This window comes from Diceros bicornis, chromosome 12 (genome assembly GCF_020826845.1).
Source record: "Diceros bicornis minor isolate mBicDic1 chromosome 12, mDicBic1.mat.cur, whole genome shotgun sequence".
Lineage (NCBI taxonomy): Eukaryota > Metazoa > Chordata > Mammalia > Perissodactyla > Rhinocerotidae > Diceros > Diceros bicornis.
Window position 1 is genome coordinate 62,040,892 of NC_080751.1, and position 13,848 is coordinate 62,054,739.

At 45.8% G+C, this 13,848-nt stretch overlaps 1 protein-coding gene across 1 annotated transcript in view; it reads left to right on the forward strand.

Annotated features, from left to right (window-relative positions):
- Positions 1–1,376: 1,376 nt before the first annotated feature.
- LOC131411734 (ubiquitin-conjugating enzyme E2 variant 2-like) overlaps positions 1,377–13,848 on the forward strand; it is a 173,199-nt gene continuing 160,727 nt past the window's right edge. The window contains exons 1-2 of the mRNA XM_058550716.1: positions 1,377–1,385; positions 3,129–3,305. Of these exons, the coding sequence (XP_058406699.1) occupies positions 1,377–1,385; positions 3,129–3,305 (186 nt within the window). The remainder of the gene's footprint in view (positions 1,386–3,128; positions 3,306–13,848) is intronic.

The following is a 13,848-nucleotide window of genomic DNA, read 5'->3' on the forward strand; positions in this document are numbered from 1 at the left end:
CCCGGGCCGCCAGTAGTGGAGCGCGCGCACTTAACCGCTAAACCACCGGGCCGGCCGGCAACATGTCTTATTAATCATTGCACATACTCTTCCTTGGGAGGCTAGGAGGTAGTCCAAGGCTAGTCGATTATCCATAAGCACATTGGCTAGGGAATCCAGAGAGCTCCTAATACCTTGGAAAGCATCTCCTGTATTTTGAACTTGTCTTTCAAAGGCTTTAGTCAGGTTTTAGATGGTGGCCTCATGACACACAAAAACCTCCCCATGGGCTGCAAGGCCTACTGTTTGGCCTAAACCGGCCAGAAGGAGCCCCAAGCCTCGCTTATTTCGTCTAGTGTGAGACAAGTTATGGATTGTAATAGGAAGTCCCCATGGGCTTAGTTGTCCTATGGTGTATTGTCCCCTAAATTGAGTGTTATCTATACAAGGGAAGGCTAATGCCTTTCCTGGTGAAGGGATGGTAAGAAAGGGACTGCCTGCATGGGGCCGTAAGTTTTGTCTGGGGCCACAATGAAACAAATACTCAACTAGGCCACAGGCCTGATGAGGGTCTGGGGAGTTAATCCAGGTGTTTAAAGAGGGAGCCCATAAGGGAATATCTTTGTACTGGGAGGATAAGGCCCTCCATTGTGCTTAGGATCCCGTGAGCTGGTGGGAGTAGCAGAGGCCTTGGGAGGCAGGTAGACAACCCTCCAGGAGACAGGTTTAAGACCCTTCGAAGGGACGCATCTGTCTTTCTTTCTGTGGTTTTTTTTTTTTTTTTTGAGGAAGATCAGCCCTGAGCTAACATTCATGCTAATCCTCCTCTTTTTGCTGAGGAAGACCGGCTCTGAGCTAACATCTATTGCCAATCCTCCTCCTTTTTCCTTTTTTTTTTGCCCCCAAAGCCCCAGTAGATAGTTGTGTGTCATAGTCGCACATCCGTCTAGTTGCTGTATGTGGGACGCGGCCTCAGCATGGCCGGAGAAGCGGTGCGTCGGTGCACGCCCGGGATCCGAACCTGGGCCGCTAGTAGCGGAGCGCGCACACTTAACTGCTAAGCCACGGGGCCGGCCCATCTTTCTGTGGTTTTAACATGAGTGGTCCTAGTGTTAATTTTGTAGTTTTTTCAAGAGCAGTGAGTTAGTCTCCTGGGGTGGCCTCACTGTGATATTGGTTCCCAACTGTGAATTACCATAGATGAGCCTCTGAGGCAACTGAGGGGTTGAGTAAAACTTCTGAGTTTTGTATGTTCACTTATCCCAGTTACAGGACAAGAGTTGAGGGACAACGGCCCTGGGGTATGGGTCAGGACAGAGTAGGTGGCTCCCGTATCCAATGAGAAACTAACAGACTTACCTGCCATGTCAAAAGTTATCCGAGGCTCCTGTGGTGCGATGGCGAGCGTGAGCTAAGGGGCCTTGGGCCCTGTCAATAGTCCTGGTGAGACAGTAGGATTTGGGATGTCCCTGGCCCCAGAGAGAGCTGGGGGCAGTCCTTCCTCTAGTGCCCCTTAAGTCCATAAAGTGGACAAGGTGTGGTGGGCGTAGACTTAGTCTGAGGACATTCCTGCTTCCAATGCCCCTCTTGTCCACAGAGGTGACAGTTTTCTCGCTTAGAACTCTGGCGAGGCCGTGGCTCTGATCAGGGCTTCCCTGGTCCTGCCCTCGCCTTCCGGCCTTTCACCGGTAACCCTGAGGTGGCTTGGTGGCCAAAGCCGCAGCCAACAATGGGGCTTTATATTTAGTTCTCTGAGCCTTTTCTGCCTCCTTTGTCCTGTCCCGATTGTTAGACACCTCGAAGGCCATGTCCATCAAATGTTTGATGGGTGTTTGGGGTCCCAGAGTAGCCTTTTGTAATTTTTTTCTGATGTTTGGTGCTGATTGGGTTATAAAATGTATCCCTAAAAGAATTTTACAAGTGGACGGGATGACATGCACGTCAGCCCAGGTTAGGCTGAACGAGAGAGTTAGACCCTCAAATTTTTAACATAATGGGAGGAATCCTCTGAAAATCTATCAAGCTTGTTTCGGCAGGCAGTTAGGTCAGCCATGGAGAAGGGCACATGGACCCGTATAACTCCTCCTTTGGGACTAGGGACCTCATGCAAGGGGAGGAACTTGAGGGTTTGTAAAAGGAGGAAGGCACTTTTAGATCTGGTGTTCCTGCCCTGGGCACTTGGAGATCTGAAAAGTTAAGTGTAGGTGGAAATTGATATAGGTAAGGGGTAGCAGATTTAGGAGGTGTGTGGCAAATCCAGCAATCTGTAAGGTTTTGTTCTTTTGTTATAGTTGGCTACAGTTGTGTAAGATAATTATCGTACCCAGTCTTCTACTACGCAAACAAAAGGAAAAGGGAAAGAAGTAACAAGTGAGGTAAAAGAAAACGAAGGGAAAGTATAGAGGGAAGCCAGAAGAGGCTCACTCACCAGCGGTCAGGTGAGAACTTGGCCGAATTGTGTTGTGCGCAGACTTTGGTGTCGATTTGGTGGTGAGGAGCACTTTCTGAGGTCCCATCTGGGTCTTTAGAGAATTTTTTAGTTTTTGTTGGCCTTGCACCAGTTTGGACATAGAAAAGGGTACCTGCACTCGTATGGTCCCTGCCTGGCCATTGGCTACTTCTTGGAGGAGGGATAGTCCGGATGGGATTTCCCTGTTAGTCTGAGGGGGTGCAGTGGGCAAGGGAGACTGATAAGCTGGCGGTGACATAGGGGTAGGTGTGAGCCCTGATTTTGGGTCTTTTGGTTGAGAAGGGGCCTCAGTCCCCTCAGTCTTGAGGGCCACCATAGCGTTAGGTGTATTTTGGGTTATCGGCCAACACTTCTCTATGTATGTGTTGTGTTAATAAGGTCCTCCTTTACAGCTCTAAAGGCTTGAATGTAGGGGATTTTGTTCCCAGTTCTTAAGGATGTACCCCAGAGGCAAGGTTTTTGAGATGGATGCTGTAGAACCCATACTCTTCAGGGAGAGGTTTTTCCTGCAAAAAGAGGTATGGGTGTTACAACTGATAGTCTGGTTTGCAGTACTCATAATCTTCAGGGAGAATGTCAGGGGCAGCCGAGGGAGAGTGGGTGTCCCCATTGTCCCTCCGCCCTGACCCGATCGCATACCGCCGATGGAGGTGGGAGTGACCGTTTGTCCCCCCTGCAGGTTCCCTGGGACTCGCCATACCCACGGCACTCCGGGCTTGCCATACCCAGAATGTATGGAGTGTGGGACTTGCCATACCCACTGTACGCGATCTCCCCGTTGGCCCCGACGTCTCGGCGGCCGGTGTCCTGTCCCGCATGGGTGCCCATGGAGACGAGGACCTTCCTGAGATTTACGGTACAAACTATGGCCAATTATAAGTCCTCTCATTCCTTGGTGAATCCCTCGGGACCTAGCATCCTCATGGAATATTGTCCTCAAGCAGTCCCATGAAGCCTGATCTATAAGTTTCCTTAGTATTTGGTGGCTGGTGATGGTAGTCAAACTGGCCTGGCTTTGTGGAACTGACCATGATATGTATGTCATGGGGAATTTTGACCCAGTGGCATTCTGTGAGGTGCCTAATTAAACAGACTTGTAAGCTAAAATCCTGATGTTGGGGATCTCTAACTCAATCAAAAAAAAGCTCATAACCCAACCTGTCTCCTGCACAAATGTAACACTTAGGTAAAAAGGAACAGTACCGGAGTGGCAGCTTGCAGAAAAGTTCGTAGACTTTGGAGCCCCACTGCCAATTGAAAAGAACATCAAAATAAACATGGGCTGCAGCAGCAGAGACAAGGCTGGGGGCGGGGGGCTTTGGTTCCCCCATGAAGGGAAAAGGTGAAGGTGGGAGTAAGAGACGTGGGAGAGAGAGAAGCAAGGAAGCCTGGTTGCGGGCGATCTAGGTGCCTAAAAGGGGAAGTTGCCGCGGAGTGGGAATGTGTAACTGCTTAACCTGTGCCCACCCTGTGTGCAGCCTTTTGTCCTCTTATCAGGCCGGAAAAGGGAAATAGGGGAGGAAGAGAGAGATTTGGTAATGTGCCAGGAGGAAGACAATTACTCTAGCACGAGGGAGGGGAGGAATGTAGACTCACCATTGGTTGATTATCAGTCATTTATAGTCTCCTGGCTTGTAAGGCATCCAGGTAGAACTCATTCGAAGCCGTATGTCATGAAACACTCGGACCTGATGGCATTGTACAAGGTGGCAGACCATGCAAACCCACATATAGTAATCTCTATAGTCTGGCTCTAGAACAAACTGGAAATAGGGATCATTACCCGGAATGGACAGGTCGGGTGTATGTCCCTTTTGGACTTGTCCGGCACAGATGCAACACCAATTTGCTGCGTTGGTCAGATAGCGCAGTGAGGTTGCCGGAGACGCCTCCTGGCTGGCTCGCCAAAGAAAGATGTAACTGGACTGAGGGGTCTGATCGCCCAGGTTCTTGGTCAGCGTAAGAGGAATTCAGACACTGACACAACGGCAACAGTAAACGAGTAAAGATTTATTAGAGGAAAGGTCAGATACACTCCAAGTGAGGAGTGGGCAGTGCCAGAGAACACATCTGCCCCGAGTCTTGGGTTAGCTTTATTTTCATTTGGGCTGTTTAGAGGGAATTTGCATTATCTGGTTATCGGCCAATAATGGTTTTTCCTCCACCCACACGTCGGGAGGGGGAGTTCTTGACCTTTTAGGGGAGTCTCTGGAACTCTCATGGCAGTCATCCCTTGTGGAAGGGGGGCTAATGCATATGGAATTTGTATGTAAATTAAAGAAAGGTCAATATCCTCTAGAGGTGCATAACAGAAGGCTTTGTTTTATGCATTTGTTACTTTTATCATTGTGGTTGAAGGTCTCAGACTCTTATGCTATGCCAGCAAGGCACTTCACTGATGTAGCAGGGTCTCCAGCTATGATGTCTGCTCATGTCTACCTAGCTACTTTCTCATTATCAGTGGCTTTTATCTTAATTCCAAGGTTTTGGGGGCTAGGAGTTTGGAAATAATGCCACTGGGTGTCAGCTTGGGGTAGCATTGTTGTATTTTGGGTCCAGTCTTGTTACACCTCAAAGAATTGTACTGCTAATGGTGGCATTTCAGGTATAAGTAAGGGGCCACAGGAAGGAGGCATTAGGGTTTTCAAGAAATCCTTACCATCCCATCATCTCTCAGTTAGAGCTAGCTTTCACTGGATCTCTGTACATTGCCTATAAAATCCCAGAGACTGTTCTTGGGACAGTGGCCCCAGAGACCCACTCTGCCCTCCTTTGTATCCATTCCATCCCCCGCCCCCAGGTCACACAGGACAGTGCTTGGATACAGATTGATATTCATCCTTGGGTCTCCCAAATTTCCTATGCATACTTTTCTGGTCCTCTCTGATAGAACCATTGTTCTGGAGTTTTCCTCCTTTTAATGAATAAAATCTGCTTTCACAAGCCACATACTCTCCTACATGACAAGCATAAGTGCCATGCGCCCCTTTCTTGGTGGCATGAAGCTGCAGCCCTCCTGGGAGAATTCTCCTTCACCATGGCAGGTGGCGAGGGGAGAGTCTTGCAGGACCTCTCTCGTGCCTCAGAAATCACATCAGGTGGCAGTGTCCTGGCAGTCAGCATTTTGCAGGCCTCTGTTTGCACAGACACCAGCCTTCCCCTCCTCCTCTGGAGGCAGAGGGTGCCCTGGCCATAGAGAATCCCCCTTAGCTCCTGCTGCCTCTTCCCCACAGGCTGTGGCCTTCCATTTCCAGGAACCCACTCTCTAGTCACCCAAGAGAGAGGATCCAGATGAATGAGCCCGGGCAGCCTTCTGGGCCCACTCAAACTCTCTTCTACCCTTTCTCTGATGATGCAGGGCAGGGAGGCTCTGGGGCCTTTACAAGCCTGTGGGTAATCCACAAGCCATGGGAAGGCCCATCTGTGGAAGTGGGTGATTGTTTATTGGCGGACAAGTACCTTCTCTACATGTTTGTTTATTTGTTACTTTTTAAACATTGAGCTCCCTAAGGCTGGAGTGCTTGGAGAGAGATGGGGACCATTATCCCTGTAGGTCCTGGCTGCTGGGGGGAGGGGTGATCATTATACCCCCATCACCAGCAGCTGAAGAAACTGGAAAGGGATTAGGGCATGGCCAGAAGAGCAGAGGAATAATCCTCAGACTCTGGGAATAGGACAGCCTCATGAGAGTCCTTATGAAAGGTCCAGGCCCTCCTTCTGGGCTTCCCTGCGGGCAGGCAGCTATGTGGGGGGCTTTTGGGGAGAAAAGAAGCCTAGGGAGCTTTTCACACCCCGAGATGACCAAATTCTCTTCTGCTTGAGCAGAGAGTTCCCCCGGAGCAAGGTAGATTTGTATGTCTTTGAACCGAGGAAGCTGGGGAGAGAGGCTTGCTCAGTGCTGTTTCCTTCGTGAGCCAGATGCTGAGACCAGACTGGAGGGTGGCCGTCCACCAAATGAGAGTAGACCCTGCATCCACCATGGATTGGCCACTCCCAGGCTGGTGGCAATCGCGGACTCTGTAATCCCAGCGCCTGGCTTAGGATGTTGGCTTTGCTATGGAAGCATTTAAAGGTGGGACAGGGGGTCGGCAGTCTCCCGGCAATAAGGGAGTTTGGTGGACCCTGAAGGAGAGTAAGAGTCCTTGTAGAAGTTTCCTTGCTCTGCCCTACAGAAGAGAGACCACTGTTCTGTCTGTGGGCCCATCTGCTTTAAACTCTTTTAAAGGAGCTGAAAAATCATAATGCATTTTAAAAAGTTTTAAAAACCAATGGGATTCAGTGAAAGGAAGCTATTCCAAATGTGGTGAGAGACTGTCTGTCTTGCTGAATGGATGTTTACATCTTGTGGTGTGAACAAGAAATGCAATCACAAATGCCCAAACCACTTCCTTGGCTAGAGGGGACCTAAATTTTCTGCCAACCAGGGCATTGGATGTAAACCTCAACCCTATCTTGTGTTTGACCTCAGAATCCCCGCTACCCCCCTCCCTTGAGGCTCTCCCAGAAGCCTGAACTTTCCCACATTTCCCTCCTGGGAAGTTCCAGCTTAGCTGCTGGATTGCTGGCACATGGGCGTGAACTGGCTAAGGTCGTGGGTGGGGGTGGGGTCCGGGGCTTGAACTGCAGGCCGGGCACACAGAGGGTGTTCCGATGCTTGTTTATGTGGGTGGAACGAACTGCAGAAGCCCAGTTATGACATACAAAGTCTCCCTGATTGCCATCTGGTTCCCCAGGGAGGCTGTGTAGTAAATTAGGTAATGCTCACCTATCACAGAGATGTCTGTCCGGATGTTTGGCATTGCAGGAAGGAGATAGGGCAGGAGCTGAAGGACATGCAGATGGAACAAAGAAGATAACCCAGGGTCACTAGAAAGATTAAATGAGAGACTATTAGCATGACACCAGCCACATAGTGAGGGCTACAAAAGGACTTGTTAAATAAACAAAATCAGGAGCAAGACAGAATTGGGTTGAAGTATGAACTCCATTTCTCACCAGCTTGAACCTGGTATGTTGCTCAACCTTTCTGCTTCTCGAATTTGCCATCTACATGATGGGACTAATGATCATAGCCCTTCCTACCTCAAGAGTTGGATCCAGAGCCCAACACGAGCTAACGAACATTTGTGGCTCTCAAGTGCTGTGCGTGGTGAGGGATAATGGGAGTGTTCTCTTGATTATTGTCCATACAAATGTACAGTTGGTGCCTGAGCTGTGGGCCTCACTCCTGACTCTTCTGGGCACCAGTTTCTTCCTCTTCCATCGCCTCTTCTCTTCTCACCTCTGACTTTTTCTCTTCTGTGTTTCTCCCAACAGCTAAAATCACAACTACTCCCTAGCACTTCCCCAAGCCCTCCCAGAGGGTCACTGCAGGACGGGTTCTTTCATCACGGGACAAGGCGGGGAGGAGAAGGCGGTGGCTGGATGGACTATCGGTCCCTTCTGCACAGAGAGAGATGTCATGTGCTGCTGGTAGGCAGTGATGCTGGTGTTTTGACACGTGTCAGGTGGTTTTGATTCCAGAAAGTGCACGTCAGAGCAGTGGGACGTGTTTGGATAAATCAGAACCAGCCGGAATCTGAACTCTTTCTTACACCAAACAATGGAGCTTCTTTTCTTCTGTCTCTTCTTAAGGTTCACGTCTGCCTGCTCACCAGGGACGGAGCATGCAGGCTGGGGTGAAGCCACCCTCAATCTCCTTCTCTCTGGACAAGGGGTCTTCTCAGAGGGCGTGCTGGGGTGGGCCAAGTTTTGTGTGGGTGCAGGATGGAGAAGCAGTTCCGTCCTGTGGGTGCTAAGTGCAGGCACCATCATTTCTGAGACTTCAGAGCAGAAACCATTTAGAAAGTTGTGAATTTTGCATATCTCCTGCCTTCCCTCCTCCCCCGGGACAGTTTCATAAACGGGTCCCACAACCTAATATTTCCAGAGATTTGTAAGGAGGGCATTGAAGATGCCAATGAGCTTAAAAGCCAGTAGCAGAAGGATTTGGGTCAGGTTTATACCTATAGACCTAATGGGGCCCATGAGTGCCAACTGGAGCAAACACTTGGGTCATGCTTGCAGACTATGGGACTCCGGACATGAGTCACTCCTGAATTTTTTAGCTGTAGAGTTATTTCTGGAAACCACTTTCTCAGGAGATCGTGGCCTCCTGGTTACCCACAGAGCAGCCTTGATCAGATTGCACATTCATTGCACAAACACTAATTGAGCCCCTGCTCCTTGACAGGCCCTGGGGCCACAGAGATGACTGGGCCTTGGCTCCAACATTCAGACATTCATCCTCTAACAAGAGAGGCTAAGAAGTAGATAGTTCATTTTGACATAAGTGATTTTTCAGGATGGAGGCAGGCCCAAGAATGTGGCAGGACAGAGGAAATACCCTTCTCTGGGTGCAGGGTGATCTTGGAAGCATTCCTGGAGGATGCAGAGAAAGAACTCATGTGTGCAAGATGAATTGGCATCAACAGGAAAAGGCAGTGGCACGGGGTAGGGGCAGGGTAGTCAGCTATCCTGGTTTGCCAGGGAATGAGGGGTTTCCTAGGAGACAATTCTAAGCAAACTGGGATGGTTGGTCACCTAGGTAGTGTAAGGGCCAGGACTTTTAGAGTTGGAAAGACCCAGGTTTGAATCCCAGTTCTGCTACTTAAAAGCTATGTGACTGTGGGTAAATTGTTTAACCACTCTGAAACCTAATTTCCTTACCTAAAACATGAGGATATGTATGCCACCTTCACAGGACTCTCTCTGCCTCGCCTCTTATCAGTAAGAGGTAGTTGTTTAAATGGAAAAAGCAGTATTTTCAAATGCCAGGCAGAATGTGGTTGGAGCAGAGTATGAGGAAGGGTGTGTTAAGAGGTTGGCTGGAGATAGAAGCAGGAGCCGGATTATAAAGGGTCTGAATAGCATCCTAAGGAACTTAGATTTTTTCCCTTAGGACAATGGTTAATCACTGAATTAATTTTAGAAGATGAGTAAGGCAATCAGATTCTTGCGTTAGAGAGATTGTCCTGGAAGCGGAGTGGGGAGCAGATTAGGAGTTGAATCTGGAGGGGGCAGGGAGGGTAAGGATGATGTAGTGAAGTGATTGGGAACAGGGAGTTACATTCTGAGAAAAACAGGAGAGCTGTGAGAATTCCAGAGGAGGCCATCAGCCAGCTCAGAGTCAGGCTGGGAGTCCCAGAAGTTAAAAGGGATGAGAACCTCATCTTCTGAGGTCAGGTGCTGCCTGTGTGCTGTAGCTACATGCTAGGCCGGGCTGGGCTGGGCTGGAAGGTTAGGTGCTTTCCAAACAGATCTGACACCTGGGAAACTGTGTGCATGAGGACGACCTCATGAGCTCCTTGGGATGTTTTGGGTCCTTGGCTAATGGGCAGGTCCTTCCTCTCTTCTCTCCATCTTCTTCCTTGGCTTCATCCAGCCTGGGAGGCTTCTTGCCAGTGCTTTGACATCTCATTATCTCCATGGTGACAGAACAATGGTGTCCTAAACACATGACCTCACCCTGTGGTTATGCAAAAGAGTACGCTGGAAGGGGAGCCTTAGGGGTTTGATGAGTCTGATGGGAAACACTGTGGATCAAAACTCTGGGAAGCAGGTCTCCAGGCCCTGGGAGAGGATGGACTAGCCCCACAGCTGGAGTAACTTGGACTGGACCACTGAGAGTGGTCTCGGCATCCTCAGCAATTTGGAATTGGGAAGGATTATCTGTAGAGAATAATCCAAAGAAGTTATAAAAGAGAATTGACTGAATTGACTGACCTCATGTAAATAAGTTGTTTTTTTTGGTATGTAAACAATTTAAATAAATGAAAAGGCAAAAGATAAATTTGGAAAATTATTTGCAATAAATATAATGTTCAGAGTTGTTATCCTTAATATGTAAGAGATAGAAGGAGATTTTTTTTTTTTTACAGTTTTTATTTATTTATTTATTGTTTTGTGAGGAAGATCCGCCCTGAGCTAACATCCATGCTAATCCTCCTCTTTTTGCTGAGGAAGACCGGCTCTGAGCTAACATCTATTGCCAATCCTCCTCCTTTTTTTTTTTTCCCCAAAGCCCCAGTAGATAGTTGTATGTCATAGTTGCACATCGTTATAGTTGCTGTATGTGGGACGTGGCCTCAGCATGGCCAGAGAGGTGGTGTGTCTGTGCGCGCCCGGGATCCCAACCCAGGCCGCCAGTAGCGGAGGGCGCGCACTTAATCGCTAACCCACGGGGCCGGCCCAAAGGAGATTTTTTAAAAAAACAAATTATAATAACTAAGGAAAAAAAAAACTGTAGTAAAAAATGTGACAAGGGATATAACCGGAAATATATAAAGGAAAAAGGATTCATTCATTCATTCATCTTTTCTGTAAGTTTATTGATCACTTACTATGTGGCAGGTGTTATTCTAGACACTGGAGATACGGCATAAACAAAACAGACAAAAACCTGCTCTCGTGGTATTTCAATGCTTTCTACTATTTTTCTATATTTTTTTCTAATTCGTTTTCTTTCATTAATTTAATTCCAGATAAACTCTTTATTCATCTGGAATTATTTTCACATAAAATTGAATTGAGAAATTATTCTCCCCTCAGAAGTAAACCACTTGCCCTCACCATTAATGAATGAGCCCTTCCTCTCCTCACTGATGTCTGACGCCTCCTGTATCAAGTAATAAATTCCCATGGTCTTATGTTTTGGGCTCTATGTTCTGTCCGAGTGATTTATCTAACAGCTCTTACTGCAGCGCCGTATTATTTTTATCACTGTGGCTGTATGCCATGTCAGATATCATAGGCTTTATGAGGTTGGGAAGGACTGTGACAAACGTGACTGGGACGCCGTGTTGGTTGCTTTCTCCATGAGATGGCACTCGCAGTCTTATTTAATTTCCTATCTTAATGAATCATTAGTGATTTTTGAATAGTCACAGAACAAAGAGAACTTATGTTTCACAATTTCCAAAGCTTATTTCAAGCATTATCGTCACATTTCATATTCTATCATGTTTCTAAAGCTCATGTATTTTCCTCTTTGGGACGTTCGATCTTTACACGTGGACCCAGCTGGTGGGGACTCTTCTCTCATGTTCTTTAACACTACCATCGTGAGGATGTGCGGTACCAGTGAGAGCACATCCTCCAGTTCTTGCTCTTCCCCTCCTGGCATGTATAACTCTTCTTTTTAAAAAATGTTTGGGGAAGATCTTGAAAAAATTGAATTTCCCCCCTGGAAACATGGTATTTCTTCAAGTCTGCTTTTATGTCTCATACTGAAGTTTTTAAAAATGTTTTTGATAGACCTTGCATGTTTTCTCATTAAAATTATTTTTAGGTTTATTATTATTATTATTTCACTGCTCATTTAAATAGAATCATTTTTTCCTATTGTATTTCCTATTAATTATTAACTAGCTATTTCTGGCACACAGATAACCTATAGATTTGTGTATTTTTAACTTATAATTGCTCATCTTACTAAACCGTTATTAGTTTTGGTAGTTTTTCTCTTGGGATTTATGTTTTTTTTAGAATATAGTATCTTCTGCAAATAATGATAATTTGATCTCCTGGATTTTTAAAAATATTGTATCTCTATTTCATGTTATTGGTTAGGAACAGAGAATGTATAATCCCGATAGTGATAGAAGTCATACTTGCCTTGTTTCTTTCTTTTTTTTTTTTTTTCCATTTTTATTTATTTTATTTTTTAGTTTTTTTATTGAGGCGACATTGGCTTATAACCTTATATACATTTCAGGTGTACATCATTATATTTCAACTTCTGTATAGATTGCATCATGTTTACCACCAAAAGTCTAGTTTCCATCCGAGACCGTACACGTGTACCCTTTTACTCTAACCTCATCCCCTTCCCCTCTGGTAACCACCAATCTGTTTTCTATGTCTCTGTGTTTGTTTATTGCCTTGTTTCTAATGTTAGTGGACATGCACTTATTGTTTCACCATAAACAGGACGTGATTACAGATGTAATTTCATGCCTTCTAGTTTTCTAAGTTTCTTTTCTATTTTAATTCACAAAAAGTATAGATAAATATATTCTTAGAATCTCAAATGGCTTTTTTTCTGTGACATATTGATGTGGACTAGTGTATCCTTCCAAATCTTACATCATCATTATATTCTAGAGATAAATACAATACTAGTCATATTGAATTATTCTTTTAACATTTCTTGGATTTGATTTATTGGATTTTTATTTGTGATTTTTGCATCTATACTCGTAAGTAAGATAGATCTTTATGTGTGTGTGCATGTATGTGTATACACATATATGGTATTACATATATAGTATTATATATGTATTTTCATATTATCTTTGCCAGGTTTCTCATAAAATTATGTTAAAATAATTATAAATTAATTATAAAAGGAATTGGGAAGCTGTCTATCTTTTTCTCTGCTCTAGAACAATCTGAAAGAACTCATCCATAAAACTGTCTGAGCTCATAGCCCGTTGTGGAGATAATTCTTCCACTATTTTTTTTCAATTTATTTCATGGTTAATGGTTTATTCGGAGAATATTCTTCTTGAGTCAATTTTGATAACTTTTATCTTCCTAGAAAATTGTCTATTTCATCAAGATTTTCATCGTAATAAATATAGCTGTTCCTCCTTAGCACTGTGGCTGGTAGATGGACCGTAATTAAGTTTACCCTGATTTTCCTTGGAACAGCTGAGCCAGACTAGAAATTTCACAAGATAGTAACTCATTACTGAAGGAGAACAACAGGGAAAAACAGCACAGAGAATTCCAGAAGCCATGGCTCCCACAGCACATTGTCCAAGTTCATAGCTTCTGATCTCTAATATCTACCTTCTTGTCCTAATGGGCTGGCAGTTTTTCAGGCCCCTTGCCTGCGTTTTTGGTTTCTAGTTCTAGGCAGACTCCAACCAGAAGATTCCATTTTAATACCGGAATTCCCTCCTAGGCATCTTGACATTCTTGTGGCCAAGGCCGCATGTGCCAGAGGCACTTGGAGCCTCCCCTTGGCCCTCCCTCCTTCCTTCCACTCTAGTCTTCAGTGTGAGGGCACCCCTCTCCCTATAGATGAGAAGAGCCCTTATACCTGGGGAGGCTTTGTCCCAGCACAGACCCAATCCTATCACCAGTCATTTAGCTACACCGTGAACACAGTAACAGGAATGCTGCTTCTCTCACAGCAAGGGAGAATGATAATATATTTATAAAATCAACTATTGTTTATCCCTAAGAAAACAAATCTTGATTGAGAACTTTAAAAATATTTCAATCCATTGTAGAGGTTTATATACAATGGAGGCCAGTGTTGCAGATCATTAGGACAAACAAGTAGTGTTTGAAAGACAAACAGTTCTAGTTTATGGTCAACTCCTCCAAAATGGCTCTTTATCATTCAAATA